This window comes from Psilocybe cubensis, chromosome 5 (assembly GCF_017499595.1).
Source record: "Psilocybe cubensis strain MGC-MH-2018 chromosome 5, whole genome shotgun sequence".
Taxonomy (NCBI): domain Eukaryota; kingdom Fungi; phylum Basidiomycota; class Agaricomycetes; order Agaricales; family Agrocybaceae; genus Psilocybe; species Psilocybe cubensis.
In genome coordinates, this window is record NC_063003.1 from 1,989,732 (window position 1) to 2,007,507 (window position 17,776).

The 17,776-nt window shown below is 43.5% G+C and overlaps 4 protein-coding genes across 4 annotated transcripts; 2 read left to right on the forward strand and 2 right to left on the reverse strand.

Moving 5' to 3' along the window:
- Window positions 1-398: 398 nt before the first annotated feature.
- JR316_0006101 (uncharacterized protein) lies at window positions 399-2,476 on the forward strand (the record flags this gene model as incomplete). The annotated part of the gene is made up of 3 exons (XM_047891850.1): window positions 399-550; window positions 958-2,239; window positions 2,375-2,476. The coding sequence occupies 3 exons, from the start codon at window positions 399-401 to the stop codon at window positions 2,474-2,476; spliced, it is 1,536 nt and encodes a 511-aa protein (XP_047749199.1).
- Window positions 2,477-2,651: 175 nt separating this feature from the next.
- On the reverse strand, window positions 2,652-3,958 carry JR316_0006102 (uncharacterized protein; the record flags this gene model as incomplete). Its single annotated transcript, XM_047891851.1, has 3 exons — window positions 2,652-3,593; window positions 3,644-3,884; window positions 3,933-3,958. The coding sequence occupies 3 exons, from the start codon at window positions 3,956-3,958 to the stop codon at window positions 2,652-2,654; spliced, it is 1,209 nt and encodes a 402-aa protein (XP_047749200.1).
- Window positions 3,959-4,056: 98 nt separating this feature from the next.
- JR316_0006103 (Methyltransferase adrK) lies at window positions 4,057-5,192 on the forward strand (the record flags this gene model as incomplete). The annotated part of the gene is made up of 4 exons (XM_047891852.1): window positions 4,057-4,302; window positions 4,354-4,438; window positions 4,485-4,559; window positions 4,615-5,192. 4 exons carry the CDS (start codon window positions 4,057-4,059, stop codon window positions 5,190-5,192), a joined length of 984 nt encoding a protein of 327 aa, XP_047749201.1.
- A 4,148-nt stretch (window positions 5,193-9,340) lies between these two features.
- On the reverse strand, window positions 9,341-13,478 carry JR316_0006104 (uncharacterized protein; the record flags this gene model as incomplete). Its single annotated transcript, XM_047891853.1, is given in 14 exon segments — window positions 9,341-9,365; window positions 9,425-9,476; window positions 9,529-9,786; window positions 9,842-10,007; window positions 10,061-10,501; window positions 10,561-10,929; window positions 11,004-11,019; window positions 11,035-11,371; window positions 11,975-12,276; window positions 12,335-12,520; window positions 12,583-12,655; window positions 12,719-13,185; window positions 13,249-13,360; window positions 13,427-13,478. The coding sequence occupies 14 exon segments, from the start codon at window positions 13,476-13,478 to the stop codon at window positions 9,341-9,343; spliced, it is 2,856 nt and encodes a 951-aa protein (XP_047749202.1).
- Between the last annotated feature and the right edge of the window lie 4,298 nt (window positions 13,479-17,776).

The window sequence follows — 17,776 nt, forward strand, 5'->3', positions numbered from 1 at the left end:
CGATGTTCTCGCGTGCGGCGCGTGTGTCCTGTTCCCCAGGTACTCGTCTCGTCTCTCATAGCAATACATACACAGAACCTCACAGAGCTCACAACAAAACGCCCTTGTTCCAGATTAGCTTTTCTCGCGGTTTCGAACCAAATGATTATACTGTACATACCAAAATTTCTCACCAGTCCGAAAATATGACCTTTACAAACATACTTACCAGATCGCTACGCGCTATGATCGCCCAATTTGTATTTTTCATCTCTATCGCTGCTATCTGTTTTTCTGGGCTGCTATTCACACTCTGGACTCTCGGTGCGTTTCGTCTTCTCTCCACCCTCTCCTTTGTTTTCCTTTGCTAACGACATCCCATCAACCACAGCAAACGACAACCCCACCGGCGCAACGCAATGGACATTCAAATCAATAGCCTGGCTAATGGTCCAGATCTGGTTCGGAAACACCTACCTAAGCTTCGCAGAAGCAGCGAGCTTTCACCGCGTATTCGGTCCGATTCTGATGACGATGTTCGCAGCGCTGGCGAATACGCTTTTGCTAACGAGTACGTACTTTATTTATTTTTTATTTTTATTTTTATTTTTTTCCCTTTTTGTTCGGGATTAAAGGGAGCCGCTGAATTGAGATGAAATGTAGTTTTGATTTCTATACTTTCAAATACTGTTGCGAGGATTGATGCAGTAAGCCTTTTCGGGTCTTCTTCCTCGTTGAAGTGTTCTTGACTTGATTATGCGGTTGTAGAATGCAACGCAAGAGGTCAGACCGTATCCATCTCCACCACGCATCTTTCTCATTCCTCACATACCTGATACCTGATACATCCAGTACCTCTTCCAATACACAATAACAACCATCGAAGGGTACGTCCTACCATCCCCCAAAAAACACACAACCCGTCCAAATCCCTAACGTCTAACATTTAACCTTTAACATCCACCCGCACACACACAGCGTCAAATCCGACGCGCTCTTCTCCTACCAACCGCCCTTCAACATCCTCGCCTTCCTAATCCTCAAACCACTCTCATACACACTCACCCCGCGCGCTCTCCACTCAACCAACGTATTCCTCATCAAGCTCACCTCGCTCCCGCATCTCTTCCTCATCGGCGCGTACGAGCGGTATCTCGTTAGTGCTAGTGCCAGTGTCGACGGCGGTGGCAGAGGAGGAGGAGGGGGTAAAAGAGCGGTAGGGACGCTGTTCCATCGCTTACCGAGGCAGATCAAGTATATGCCGTTCGTGGAGGCGCTCGTGGGATCGTCTGCGGGGGAGCTGTATGATGCGATTTTCGAGCTGTGCGAGGATGGGGAGGGGGAGTATAGTATTTTTGGAGAAGACGCGGAGGATGGGGAGGGTGGGGGTGGGGGGAGGCCTGCGCTGCGCTCGGTTGATTCGCGGGAGACCGTGGCGGATGCTCATGTGGGGAGGAAAAAGGCGGGTGCGCGGCGGAGTAGGAGCAGATCGATGAATCCTAAATCCCGCGTGCGCGGGCCTGCGGGCTTCGATCAGCAGCAGCAGCAGCCGTTAGTGAACATCGTCAGTGCAGACTCGGAGGCTCCGTCTATCTCACCTGTACTAGCCACCACCACCACCACCGCTACCACGAGACCGCACCCAAGACAACGCGCGACGAGCGCCATGTCGCCTTCTACACCCGTCCACCACAGCGACTATCCACATGTAAGCGCCAGCGGGAGCGGGACCGCACTCGCCTCTACAGCGTCAGCAGGAGGAGGAGGAGTAGGAGCAGCACCGGCAGCAGGAGCAGCAGGAGCAGGAGGAGCAGGAGTAACAACCCTCTCACCCCCCGACTCGCCAAGTGTAGTTCTCACGACGGAGCGCAGCCCGCTGATGCGTCTTTTTGGCTCGCGGTTTCCTTCTTTGACTTCATCCACCTCGTCCGCGTCCGCGGCGCAGTTGCACGGGGGCGGGGTGTTCCCGCCGTCTGCATCGAACGAGTCGGCGCTTAATGTTAGCACTGGCGCCGGTGGTGGTGCTGGGCTGTCGGTGCAGACACAAAACCTCAATCCCAATCTCGCTGCACACTCACACTCACACTCACACGCGCAAGCACAAGCAGCACAAGCAGTCCAAGCACAAGCAGCACAAGTAACACAAGCAGTCCAAGCAGCGCAAAGCACCGAAGCGAGCGTGAAGCACATCGAGGCGCTCCTGGAGACAGTTGGGAAGTTGCCGGTGTATAAGTTGAAGGAGGAGATGAAGGAGTTGCAGGTTAGTCGCTTTCGATCTCTGTCACTCGATCACTCTCAGTCTTCTCGTCGCGTCGCGTCTCGATCTCTGTCTTCTCACCTGTCTAAATTTATATGTGCTAATTGACGCGTCTGAATTGAAATTTTGAATGAACAGGATCGGCAAGCGCGGATTGAGAATTTGCTGCTGATGCTCACGCGGGGTATGCGGAATGAGGCGTCGTTGTCTGCGACGCCTCATAGGCAGAGTACGTTGTAATCATCATTTTTCTGTATTTTTATGATATAAAAATACACATCCGTCTCCTGGTATCTATCGTGTAAGCTAGCAGTAGCACTGTGCGTAGACCAAGAAAAGAATAATAGGTACCAACCAAGGTACATTAGTGCCAAAAAAAAGCTAGTAGAAAGCATATGCATCAAAGACAAAACTTTTATATAGTAGTGTTGTACCCCCAAGCGCGCAAGTTGTGCTTGACAAGCTCGGCGACCATAAGCGACGGTCTCGTATGCTGGGGCTGGAACTTGCTCGCTGCAAGCCCACGGACAAGCCAGGCCTCGACGAGAATATTGCCCCATCCAAGCACCCAAAGCATGGACCACATCCATCCCCAAAACCCACGCACCTTCCTCCCCGTCACACTCTTGAACGCAAACTCCAACACGGTGCCTACACCCATCATCAAAAAGAAGCCCGCGGCACCATAAAAATCCGTGCCCCGCCCCATCCCCCACAGACCCCAATAGTGCAATAGGCCCGAGACGAGGAACGCACCGGCCACGCCGCCCAAGCGGCCGAAGAGGATGTATCCGGGGTACCCGCCGAAGGCGATGAAGTTGTGGCGGAAGAGCTGGTGCCAGCGGAGGCTCCAGAAGAGGTTGAGGGAGGTGGTGAACCAGGGTGCGTCGAAGAGCGGGGGCCACTGGTCGGGTGACTGGCGGAGGAGGACGAGGCCGATGAGTGTGGCGGTGTAGTAGAGCAGCTGGATGGCGTGGTAGACTGCCAGACCGGCGAGGAAGCAGATGAAGGACGAGCGGAGGTAGCGGAGGGGCGCGGGGAGCGCGGGGTCGAAGATGGACGCGCCGAGGGGGTTGGAGAGGTCGCCGAAGGATTGCACGGAAAAGAGGAGAAAGTCGAAGAGGTGGTAGTGGAAGAGGAGGGAGAGGAGGGAGGAGAGGATGAAGGAGGGCGGGTGGGCGGTGTTGCGGCTGTCTTTGGTGACTTTGAGCCCTGTGGACCAGGACCAGCCGATGCCGCGCAGGCTGAAGAAGAGGTCGAAAGAGTCGAGGATGAGGCCGTTGGATTTAGCGCGCTTGTACGGCTCGAGCTGGAAGGTCCATATCGTCGCGCGTATGCCCAGCGTGATCATGGCCAGCTTGATTAACAGTCAGGGGGAGGAGTGGGCAGAGGAGATGGGATACGCACAAGGAGGCCTTGGTTCATGTACACCAGGCTGGGTTCCTCTGCATAGCCCTTTGCTAGATCTATCTGGGTGGATGCTTTGAATGTTGTATAGAGGGTTATGGGCAGCAGAGCGAGGCGGATGGGATATGTCCGGGGGATGAGCACGAGCAGGCCGGTGAGATAGTAGAACAAGATGGGCGGCAAAATGTCTTGTGTGAATGTGTGCACTGTCAGCGGCTGGCGGCTAGCTGGGTCGGGTATCCTGCAAAGACAGTCAGCGAGGGAGACAGAAAAGAGAAAATCAACCAACCAGGCAGACATGGAGGAGAGAGCCATTGCAGCGCAGTCATTGTCGATTCTTTGGGGGCGCTGGCTAAATATAAAGCGCGATCCCCTTCCGGCTAATCAAGCGCCGTGCTTCTCCTTCATCTAGTATGGCCATATACAGAGACCCAAGCATCCGGCCAAGTCTAGAGCCACACAGATATCACATCCAAGACCACGAGCGCCAATTCTTTCTCCTCCTCACCGGCATCAAAGATGACCAGCAATTAAGGGGCCATATCTTGGCTGTCCAGCAAAAAGCCTATCAGGTTCACACTATTCTTTTCCAATTCACATCAGCTCACCCTCTTCAAGATCCACAGCTACGCCTGCATCCGTCGTTTTTCTTTCATCAAGTATACCCTTTCCCAATCCAATATTCCATTGCTCATTCTACCAGACTCAAGATTGCCCAAATTCCGGGATACTACAACGCACTCAAGCTACTCGACAAACGCACAGATCCCATCCTCCTCGATCTAGGCTGCTGCTGTACGTCATCTCTCCTCCCTCAAACACACTCTCACCTATTTTTCAGTTGGAAATGACATAAGAAAAGCAGTCGTCGACGGCTGGCCCGTCCAAAATGTTATAGCCTCCGACCTCCGCCAAGGTAAGCCAGAGTCACCCACAAACACACACAACACGCTAACTCACCCCTCCAACAGAATTCTGGGATGCAGGCCACGAGCTCTTCAAATCCACCCCCGAGTCCTTCCCAGCAGCTTTCATCGCAGGCGACATCTTTGACCCCTCCATGCTCGACATCGACATCGACATAGCACCAACCCCCACAGACAACGATATCCGCCCACTCACCTCCCTCACCACCCTAACCCCTCTAAAGCACCGCGTATCCGCAATCCACGCCTCCTCCTTCTTCCACCTCTTCAACGAGGACCAACAGCGCTTGCTCGCACTGCGCCTCGCAGCGCTCCTCCTCCCAGAGCGCGGGAGCATCATCTTCGGCCAGCACGGCGCGCGCCCGGAGAAGGGGTTCCGTATCGAGGTTGCGGCCAACTCTTCCGCAGACGCAGAACCCAACCCCACCAAACACGCAATGTTCTGCCACTCCCCCGCAAGCTGGAAACACCTCTGGGAACAAGACATATTCGGGCCCCATCAACCCACCCGCGTCAGAGTCGACGCCGAACTCCAGGAAACGACGAATGAACGCTGGGATTTCGAGGATTTGGGCACGAACTTGAAGGTTTACGTTATGAATTGGTCTGTTGAGGTTATTTGATTTGCATTTTGGATTTTGGGATCGTCGGCGTTGGTAATTTGAGGTAATTTTTGCAAGAGGCGGGCGGAGGCATGTGAATTATTGATATCGATATACCTTCCGATCCGGAGTTTGGGTTTGAATTTTGTCATCACCTTTCAATCCCGGTTTTGTTTCGTTTTTCGTTTTCCGTTTTTCGTTTTCCGTTTTTCGTTTTTTCGTTTTTCCCTCATCGTTTCCCTCAGCCTTTTCCTCATCCTTTTCCTCACATTCGCGTTGTATTACTTAGTTGTAGTTGTACCATCAGTTATCGGAGGATACAGCGATCATTCCAACCAGACGAACATTCAAGTTATCTCAAGTTATGATCGTTCAAGTAAAAGTAAAAGTATCAAGTTCAAGTAAAAGCACAAGTACCAAGTACACCACAATTTCTTTTCTTCAAAATGTCGTAGACTCGTAGACTCGTAGGCCGTACAGTGACCGGTACCGGTGATTTTGAGTTCTCGCGATTCGCACTGGCAATGGCAATGGGATACAACCTTGACCCTCTTTTTTTTTAAAAAAAAAATTTTTTTAACCGTGTTTGTCCATCCTGTATTCGCTGACATTTAATCGCTTCTTTTTCACTATGGGGGACCGCATTGGACAATATTAAATAATAGGTGTGATTTAAAAATATCAGGCAGAGCTAGGAAAACCTGAGTCATCAGCAAAAAATCTACCCGTCTACAAAAATACTGCCATCATTTCAAAAGTACTAAAAAGGAAAATTCTGTGGAATGGCCAAAAAGTCTAGTTTGTAACAAAAAAGTCGCCTCTGCTGATAATGCATAAGTTCTTCTAAATTGTATTTGGAGGCTAGTTGAGTTCTTGGCCTTGGTAGCCATCTTTGCCAATTTTTATTACTGTGCAGTAAATCTACAAAACCCAATGTTTTAGGTAGATCTAAATTTAATCAAATCATTTGGTTAAAATTTGGGAGACCCAAAAACATTTGGATAACATTTAAGTTGCATTTGAGAGCCCCCAAAACATTTAGGGTTCACCCAATGTTGACACAATGATATGTTTTGCATATTTCTACTCCTGGCAGCCACTTCATGTATTCACACAACAGGATGTAACAATTCATTGAAAAATTTTATTGAAAAAGATTCAAAACAACAGAGGCTACTACGGTTGGCGAGACAGCTCAGGTCTATTTCAGCTTCGATTTGCAGATTTTAAGGGTTACATCTGGGGTCTCTGGCACCGCTGGATAATACCAAACACTTCTATATCGCTGTCTGTGACAGAGTCAACGGCTTGTATTATCGAATGCCGTCCGACCTCGGACAACATACAGGGGGTTGCTCTAGGTATGAGGAGGTTTTTAAGTTGTCAAAAACATACATGATGTACAAACAGATACAATTGCAAGTAAATCAACGTAGTACTAGTATGTGCTCGATGAAAATAATACTACTTTACATCTACAAGTTCGTCAGTAGCCTGGTGTTATGGTAGAGGACAGCTCCGGAGGCCGTAGGGTTGGGGGTAAATAACCGGTCATGTGAATAATGACGCAAAGCCGGGGACTACAGCCAGTGGCAGGCTGATGGTGTGCGTCATCACTTTTGGAGAGCACAAGCGGTGTTTGCAAAAGTGAATAAGTCTTTTGTTCGCCCGGCCATGTAACGAATAGGTGAGTAGATTATTCTCAAAATAGTGTCGAGGTTTACTAGAGCCTATTTTTTCCATCTAAGATGCGCTGTTGTGCCAACCAAATTTCCTTGCTCTCATGGAAATTTGAATCATGTCACCGCCGTTGGGTTGGTGCGAGGCTTTCAAATTTCATGCATGAATCCCAGGCTGGGAGGTATGAGACCCTCTACTGCTTTTTTCCGCCTCTCATACCTGCTACCTTGCCAGCCAAAACCCTACATGTACAGCTTGTTGTGTATGTTACCCAATACTTGAAACCGCCCATAGCTGCTAGGATAATGTCGGAAGAGTGATTTTGCTGCGGAGAATATTGGTTGGAATCAAGGTCTGTCACTATTTACTTTTCACATCCTCTCCCTTCTTCTCGAAAATGGCTACCCAGGAATCCTCATGCCTGGGCATATACTGGGCAGCCAGCATTTTCTTACTCATTCACTTCACCCTCGTGTTTGTCATGGCTGATTCTACTTCTCACTGCTGCCAATAACTGCCGCCGCCATCGCCGCTCGTCATCACTACCACTGCTTGTCATCATCACCACCACTTACCACTGCTTGTCATTGCCATCGCCGCTTGCTGTCACCACCCACTATTGCTATTACACTTGTAATAACTGCTCGTCATAGCCGCACCCCATCACATTCACCACTGTTTTCCACCGTTATTCCTCATAATTGCTCATTGTTTTGCTCCTGCTTATTGTTCCGTCCCTGTTTGTCATTTTGCTACTGTTCATTGTTCCACCACTGCATATTATTACCACCACCGCTACTTGTCACGACTACCCACCGCGGTCCGCTTGTCATTCTCGCCGTCACTCAATGTCGCCAACTCTTATTGTTGTGCACCACTGCTCGTTGTGCACTACTTCTTGTTTTGTCATCACCCCTTGTTGTCACCGCTAATGCTCAATATTACTTTGTTAGATTTTTATTTCCAAGTCTTGCTGTGCTATTTGTTCAAAATACTTTTATTTTTTTTGCGTTGTAAGGCATGCAAAATGTTTTGAATAAAAAACATAATATTCCTTGCACCAACCAACAATAACAAAACAGGCAAAACTCATAGAGCGCCTGAAGTCAACATCGTTGGGAGAGATACGTTATCTGCAAAGATAAGATTATATATGGTCACATGACAATTGCACGCCAAATCAGATAAGATTGAAGGTTCACAATTATTGATCAGTAACCAGCACAGCCATAGGAGCAGCAATCAGACAGCGCATAGCCTCATATCTAAAAATAGATAATCAGCACAGCCTATTTGATGTGTTGTCAAGGCAACATTCTTGAACATTCCATTGACTAATAACAATGACACATATTAGTAATCTCCTGCTCGGCGCTTAGTGAACACAATAGAAACGCTTATAAACCACCATCCGGCGCTTACTTGCTCTGCCAAAAGTAGCCAGAACAATAGAATTAGGATTGGTAAGAGGTTTAGAGTTTAATCAGCCTATCCCTATATGGAAATCACTATTGTGATTATGTAAGCTTAGGAAAAGGTATATAAAGGCTCAGAAAATTTTGGGCAGTAGCTAAGTTTCCCTTTTCAATAGCACCCCAAAACTTGCTCAAACCCTGTAATTGCTAGTTATTTCTTGCAATAAACTTATACTACTTAAACTCTGCGTGTCTGTTATAACAATCAAGTTCAGTCTAAACCAATCCGTCAGTTCCGTCCGTCAGTTCCGTCCATCAAAATCCGTCCGTCAGTTCTGTCCGTCAGTTCCATCCGTCAAGTTCCGCCTGTCAATCAGTCAGTCAGTTCCGTCCGTCAGTTCTGTCCGTTAGTTCTGTCCGTCAGTTCTGTCCGTCAGTTCCATCCGTCAGTTCCGTCCGTCAGTTCCGTCCGTCAATTCCATCCGTCAGTTCCGTCCGTCAGTTCCGTCCGTCAATTCCGTCCGTCAGTTCCGTCCGTCAGTTCCGTCCAACAGTCAAACCAACCGTCAAATTGCCACTTTAAATACTGAGCTTTAGGTGTGTTACTCAAATATAAAATTTTACTAACAAATATTCTTTTCAGATTAACTTCCTTAAAACACATTAAATATTTCTACACATACCTGCCTCTAATTGCACTTGAGAAAACTTGTGGAAAACACACCAAATTGATTAAAACCTTGAATCCATCGAACAACTGGAATAATCTGATATTTGACTATCCGGTGAAACCCAGGTGAACTTAAAAATCACGTTGACAGCGTAAGCATTCTGAACGATACAATTTTTTAGCAAAACATACAAAATGGTACTGGAAAAGGTCTACTTCAAACCCTAATTAATCTATTCGGTAATAAAGGAGAGTTTACTCTTTTTGGATCTTTCTTTTTCAGGAGAAGATTCTCGAAGAACGATGTGCTTCAGCTTCAAGGCTTTGCACACCCAATTCATGTCCTTGTTGCATAAGGTCCTGTGTTCCTCAAGAAACTGTTCAATCTTGCGAGCACCACCATCTCAGTAAACAGGGGATTCTGTGGTTCTGTTTACAATAGTTAACATTTGAGAATTAGTACAAGAATTAAGCAACCGTGAACGTACGAATAATATTGTGGGTCAATTAGACACATGATTCCTTGTTTATCTCGAGCGCCTATGCAAAGTTTGTTTCAATTTCTGTCCATGCTTGGTACACATAATCTTACCTTGTAAATCACAAAACAATAGCTGATTGTCGGAATAGACGGCACTAAAATGGGCAAATGCATGAATGGCTTGGGCGAGGTGATCTTCAGGATTTTCTGCAATGTTATTTCCAGTAAATTTTCGGATTCCTGGATCTGCCTCTCCACAAGAAAGTAGGAGAGTAGCAATAAAGTATGGACAAGGCAGTGGAAAACCATCTGAAGCGGGTGATGGAACAATTTCGCCAAAGATTGAAGAAGCAAAGTTAAAATAAAAACCTTTTATGTGCCTCATTTAATCGCCACAAAGAATTTCAAAAGAATAAGCGCTTACGAGAAATGGTTTTCATGTTGACTTGTATTGCAAGTTTGTCAAATTCTGCCTTAAATGCGTCCCCTTGGCATAACAATTTGTATTCCTCCCGAAGCACATGTTGTGCCGTGGAACTGGAAATACCAACTGGTTGAGTTAATACATATTCCTTTCCACCAAATTGTGCCTGCAATGAGGGATTATCAATCATCTGTCATCAAAATTAGAAGGTGCACATACATAGATTCCCCTCTTTGTAAACCCTTCTCCAATAAATCCCGAGTCTGATTTTGAATGCCATTTTTCGGCAATTTCAATTGTTTCTTCAACCATCTCTTTAGTCCATACAAGGTGACCCGTCTGAATATCATACGTCACAGAAGTCCGAATAAACTTATAAGGAACCATCTGCACGTTTCTTGTCCAGCTACCAGTATTATCTGAGGCTTTCATCCGTAGCCATGCGCTTTTCAAAACTACCACCTGGTCCTGCGAGTTAGTAGCTTTAGCAGAAAATAAAGCACTACGGGACCCGTGTGCTTCCTTTCTCAAGCGACGAGAAGAGCCTGCAGGTATGCTTCGTTTCCTTTTGTTCCCCAACAAAGCCAGGCTTACACCAAGACATTCAATGCCATCGGAATCATCATCATCTGACAACACACTGCCGCCTCCACCATTAAACTGTGTATTATATTTTTCTATTAGTAGACTGATTAAATTGATATATCACGCTTACTCACCACCTTGGTCTTCTCGTATGTTAGTCGTATATCAATTTCACGATTTTCAAGCTTCTTCTGACTACCAATCTTTTTTTTCAAGAATTCTTCTTTAAAAAGAGTCACCATAGATTTTGCTTGGTCAAAATGCTGAAGAGACGAGAATCTAGTCTGATTCTCTTGGGCATAGACAGAAACATTTGCCCTGTTATTCCTGTCAATGCAGCCCATAGTCACAAACGACAAAATGTGCAAGGCATACCAAGTAAGTTGTTCTGTTCCCGGATGCTTTGCTTCAAAATCATCCCTAATTCGTAACAGAATCTTGTCAAAAGCAAGCTTCGTTGAAATGTCGGGATCAAATCTTTCAATAATTTGAAATTCCTTCATCTAGACGGAAATAGATTGTTAGACATTGAAGGTAAAGCATAGTCATGTGCCAAAAAAGCATACTACAGGCATACCTGGTTGAGCTTGTTTCTATTTGACTCCTACAAGCAGGCCGTAACACGGATACCGTTATCGAGTAACTTGGCTTCTTCTTTCTTAGCCTTTCTTACTGCTTGAATTTTAGCAGCGGAATCAAGATTACGGTTTTTGCTTTGAAATCCAACCAATCCCGGACTTTTATAGGCAATTGGGGTCTGAGCTAGACGTGTATTTGAAGCCTTTTTCATATGCTCGCTAGCTGCCTCCATAATGGAATCTACTAGTAAGTTTTCTGACGGCATATTTTGAACGGTGGCATCGTCTTGTGGTACCTCTTTTTTAAAAATAAGCTCTGGAACACCAGGTAGGCCTAAAATGCTAGTAGGAATAGCATCGGCTTTCTCTAGTATGTTTGTTGTGAGTTATCATATTAAAGATAGATTGACAATGGCAGTCAAATGGTACGTACTATAGTGTTTGATACAGATCTTACAGATCGGATGCTCAAGACCTGGAGTCACAAGTCCGCATCCGGCACATTGTAGATTATTCTAGCAAAAGTTTGATTAGAAGAAAAGGTTACTAGTAAATAAGTTACTGACCATCAAAGTATATAATTGTAATTGTGAAAGTCCTGCGCGTTTGCCTAGGCATTTTCCACATTTTTCATTTGGTTCCAGGCGAGGAAAGCTAAAGCCACATCCACCAGCACAAAATAGGGTCATAGTAAGGTTACAAGGACGGTTTACACCAGTGTATGTTTGAACCTAACAATAGACTATAAAAAATGAACTTTGTTTATGTTCACCAGACCTGAACCGTTCCGAGATCTGAGCTCAACGGAGACCTGATCTATCCTTCTTAATAAGGAATGATTAAATTGTATTCAAGTAAGTATTCTCAGAATTTAATTGACTTAGACGCCTACAAAGAATTTTGTTTATCTATGGAAAAAGAATAGGAAGCATGCGTCCAAAGATTACCCAAACATTTCCCAAGGTAAGACGGTCAGAAAATCCTAATGAGTCAAATGCTTTCTGTGCTTCGTTAGCAAATTCAGCGGATACAAAGCTCAAGAGCTCTTCGCCTCCCATCTTCTCCTTAATTTCTCGAACCACATCAAGATCAACCGGTTGAAGACAATTAATCCCTCCCCATCTCTCCGGAAATAAAAAAGCCTCATTCCGAGAGCAACCAGATGGGCCTGCCTTTTTGGAATCTTTACGCATGCGAACACCATTTTGGAACTCCATAAATTGATCAAGCTCGCACTGTAGCATTCGTGGCCAAAGCCAAAGACATAACTGCCTATTAAATATAGTAAATTAGAATGTGCCCCAGATGAATTAGAATCAAATAAACATACTTTTGACGGATATCATCTGGATTATACAGACCGGCATCAATTCCTCGGTTGAAAATGATAACTGCATTGTTTCCCCATTTGAGGCGAAGGCGTAGCCATGATCTCTCAATTGAAATATTATGTACACTTCGAAGGTAAACATGTGCCGGCAGTTCTGAGGAATCCAAATTCGCTTGAAATGCATTTCTATATCAGGATAGGCAAACTCGAAACGCTGCAGTAGTACACAAATATAATACTAAGCATACCGCAAAGCATTGATTAATCCATAGAGTTGAGTAGTCTCAGAGCCACAGTCTGTTGTGAACTGAAGCGGCATTCCTAAAGCAAAATAACAATGTAAATGTTTATGATAGAATACATAATTGAAAAATCTGGACATACCACCCATTTTTTCCACAAGAACCAGAAATAGGTACCCTATAACTGTTGCCAAGCGATTGCTAGGAACAACCCAAGCTCCAATCCATTTAGAAGTTGCATCATCAACAACACCCCATATTGGAAACCCAATGCTGTTGAGTTTATTGTGACCATCACCGGACCAACGCTCATTGATACCAATCGGTGCTTTCCTAACCCGGAAAACCTTCTTTGATGTCGGTTTCCGAAGATCAAATCCGTCAGGATCTTGAATGTGCATGATATCGGAGACAAAATCACGGGGTAAATGTATCCCATAATTGCTGGCAATGCGAGCACGAATTGTGGAAACTCCACGTCCTTTGCTAGGATCGTCATTAAGCTCAAGAATGATATACTGAACTTTCTCCGAGTAAGACATTTCTCGTTGGTTGACTCTACTTCCAACCAACCCAAGGTCATTTCGGCGCCTCTTAACAGTAGAAAGGCTGTATAATATATCCATTGTTTATTAGTAAAAATTACAACTTTTAGTTCAAATACAAATATACCTTATTTTGAGCCCTAGCTCTCTTTCAAGATGGGAAGGAATATCCTTCACTGCGACCAGTTCTCGGTGATACCACTCAAATGCCTCACGGAGTTCGACGTCATTGGCATCGGCTAGTCACACAAACAAGACTTGAGCACAAATAACAGAAAACAAAAAATCATTGAAATGTTACTCACGGACTTTAGCATATTGATTTTGACCAATGGGATTTTGATTATACGATGACATAATTCTAGACAGGACATTCAAACATTAGCAAGACAGGAAAAATTTATAATAGAAACATACCTAATTCACCAATGATAGAGTAGCAGCGGTAACAAGCTAGTAAGTGGCTGTTGCTGTGGACTTGTCGTTTCATTGCCCAGTATATATAGGAAAAACAGCATAAACAATTTGACTATTCTTTCAGAAATTGACGGACTTGAAGTCTCAAACCCAATGCCCAAATTTCTCAAAGTCCAAAGTATTACGTCCTAGAATGGATGCAGAGCGCGGTAGAATGCAGGCTTTGAGAAATTCTTAATGAGCAAATTTTTGCTCCGTGCAACGTGCAATTGTTCAAGAACATTTCTTTGCACACATTATTAAGTACAGGTAAGAGAAGAGAGGTTTATCTTGCTACTAGAAACCTCATATCCTTGTGCAATTAAATAAAATCGGACTCTTACTCAGCACCGGTCAAGGCATAGAAGCTCAGAGTACCAACAATGGACTCATACCCTTGTGCAATGCGGCAGTAAAGTCAGGCCATTAGTGAATTTTAGAGCACCAATGGCTGACTCGTGTCTTTGCATGGTGCAGTAGAATCAGGCCATTACTGAGCACAAATAAAAAGTGGAAGCATAGAGTGCCAACCCGGCCAATATGTTGACGTTCTAAAGATGTACTTTCTCACTAATTGCCGCCTGTTTTATCTAAGTCCCACTTTCACCTTGCTCGTTCAGCCACATTACCTTGCTTGTAATTATTTGTAAACTGATCGATACAATATGAGTACAAGTTCTTGATGCCTTTCGGTCTTTGGGTACGGAATACGCACGACGGCGGGGTGAGAATACACGGTGGCAAAATCACCGAGTGTGACAATAAAAGTGGGTATACAGAAGACAGATAGGAGACCTGTATTACATACACGGACCCCAATGCCAAAAATACGCGATTCGAACTTCAAATCAGACCTGAGCTGTCCCGCCAACCGTAGGCTACATAGAAATGACTAGGAGAAAACGGATTCAAGTTCATAAAATCTGGGCGCTGGGAAAACGTTACGGAGTCACGTGATTGAATTGACGTGCTACAAAATCTACACCGGTTGATGAGTCACGGTCAAGTAAACGTAAATATATGCGCATATATGTACCAACAAGGTGACCAGAATGGGTTTCTGGTTATTAAATACACTCTAGAGAAGGCAGTAATTAAGGCAGAGAGAAAAAAGCCATGAAAAGGTATAAAACAGTCAGTTAGGCTTGTGTGATGAAAAAGAGAGCATGTCTTTCACCTTTTGAGCTCTATTTACAGTTATGAGGTGCAGAAAAAGAGGCATAGCAATGTTGATTGAAACCAGAGAGCACCGTAGTCAGAGTGGTGGACATGAAAGGGTAGAAAAAAAGCGACTTGGGCATGTCTCAGATTCTTATGCTCAAAACGGATGTTCAGTCTCCAATTTAATTTGTCAGCAGAGACGGGCCTCTCTAATTTATTTTTCTTGAAGTTAAATTTCCCACGTACATGTAATTCTTATGACAATGGTGTTGTATTGGAAACAACCTCCCAGTGTCATACGTATTACGTGTGGTCAGTAAAATTTCTTGTACCTAAATCATTTTTAACATATTTGAAGCCCTTTAATCATTTGTGTCAGCAAAAAGTTAAACTCAATGTTTTATTCTTTGTTTTTATTTTTAATCAATTGTTCCCTGCAAGTTTTATGGCAAACAAATCATTAAGAGATAAATGTAAGTACATGGAATATTTTGTACTGAACTTTGAGGTGTATAAATGTTTGTGGAGCATTCAAATGCTCTCCAAATGTTTTGTGCACCTCCAAATTTTAGTGAAATGTTTTTGTGTAACTTAACATGTCATGAAAAACATTGACCTGCTTAAAAAGGCACAAAAGGCATTTGGATATCTGGTCACTTTTGCCGATGTAGATGTCCATACTGGCAATGCAGGTATAGACCACAAAAATGAGGAGATCAAAAGTCTCTGCTATCGTTATGTTATCCCTTGTTCCTCTGAGGCAGATGCTTGGTATGTCTTCCACTAAAAAGACCTAGACACCAAAATGTTAGCTAGATGTGCAATAAACCCAAAAAGTCTGAAGCCTGACATTGATTTTTTTACCATCAACAGGCAATACTTTGGACCTAGTAACACTTTTTAAAAAATGTAATGACCTTTGGAGCCTAGAATCTTACGGTGGGTCTTCTGCCATTTTATTGACTAAACCTACAACATGTTTAGGGAATGGGTGTCTGGTTCCATTCAAATAGTTGGCCAGATAGTTGCGCATCAGTATGATAAAATTTGATTGGCAGTTTAAACAGGTGTTTCTTGGTTGGATATACAAAATTGTGATTCTGCTTAACAGTTGGGTAGGGGATTTCAATTTCCTACTGCAAGCTTCCAAAATAAGTGCCTTGGAACAAGATTTCCAGGTATATATAGATAAAGTCAGTAAAAAGCAGCCAATAGAGACACTTGACCAACCTCTCCAAAGGTAGATAAAGGACAAGGGAAAGGGATAAGTAGCCCCTTTTTGAAAGCCTAAAATTCAGGGAAGCAATCAATCTGGTCGTGTTTTAGACCAAAAAAGCAGCCCAGAACAAGTGCTTCCTTTAGAATTGCTCTTTGCTCAGACATAAAATTTTGGATTGACTAGGATTTTATTAAATGTAATGTTAAACAAATAAGTAAAAAAATAAACCTCCATGGATGTCCCAGTCAATATCACTCTGATAGTCTAGGTCAGAATGGAGTTAGTAGTATCAATAGACTTTGCAATATTGTCAAAAACAGATGCCCAAGCACTGTTTAGAGTAGGGTATAGTTTAACAAGCCATTTCCGGTCAGAAATAAAAGAATCAATGCCCTCAATTGCGAATTAGAATAGAGCAGAGCTCAGACAAGATGGAAGAAAATAGACCTTGTAAATAATAAAGGCCAACACAACTCTGAGAATGAAATACTTATTTTGTATTTCTTTGGTAACCAATAAAGGTTCAGACAAAATAAAGAGAGTATTGTAGTTGTCATCAAGTTTTGTAAGCAACGACTTTGAAATTTCTTTAAACATTATTACTAAAACTTTGCAAAGAACTCCATTGCCATAAGCATTGTTTGTAACCCTTTCTCTATAGATTGATAAGCCCCAAAATATAACCCTCCAAAAAAAACTTACGCGCAAATAGTCCAAAACTTGAATTTAAATATGTCTTGCAATGTGCTCCCGGTTGTGATACATCTGCAGAAAAAGAAAAAATTCAGTAGTGCTATGGTTGTATAATAAGCTGGGTAGTCTTGTTGACTGCCCCCCTATTTTATTGCTCCTGTAGCTTCCTACCAAAAGTCAGTAGGTTTTGTAGATTTTTTAGTCATATATGTAGCTTTTGTAGTCTTCTGTAATTTTAATAAATAGTATAATATTAATCTATAGGTACTACATTGCTAACTATATATTTTTATGCACAATTTAATATTGAGTAAAAATCATTAATAGGGCAGTTGGTATCATTAATATCTTTATTAGCCATTCTACTCCGTCCAATTAGCTGACTTTGGATAGTAAGCCTCCATCCAGTCTAACAACATATTATACCTCTATCTAACTCTCTTCAACTTGTCTACTATTAGAATCTGTTAAGTAAATAATAACAGAAAAGATATGGTTAAGACTAGAATCGAACCAATGACTCCCAAGTATGTTGCCAATACTTTACCACTGAGCTATATGACCTATAAATAGATTGAGAGTTATATGTCAATATCCACTATTGAATCCATTATTTAGACTCTGTGTTGTGTTTGTTAATATTGACATTAGTATTGTTGTTATTCCACTTATTCTATTCCATCTAATTCCATATCATAAAATCCCATAACTCAATTGACATTTACGCTATAGTCCATATTGTTTTGTAAAGTCTTATGGTCTACTGGTTAAGGACAGTCTATTTTTGGCTAAGGTTGATGGTTCAATCCTTGAGCAGGCCATTTATTTCGCTCGCAGACTACAAAGTCTATAAGTATATTGTAAGTACTACTGTATGTTGCATGGGCCTTGATTATATAGTTTCCATAAATTACTGTATATTGTGAATACAATGTATTAAACCTATGTAATGAAAATATATTAGATAATGATGTTATGTAAGGCTACTAAGTGCAAAAAAGGCTACTGGAAAGTGTGGTTACTACGGTGTCTACTGTAATATAGGTGTGTACTACTGAAAAAAACCTTTTCCGCTGATGTATCAAAGGAAGAGTAACACTTGCTTGTCTTTGCAAGAGGGCAAATA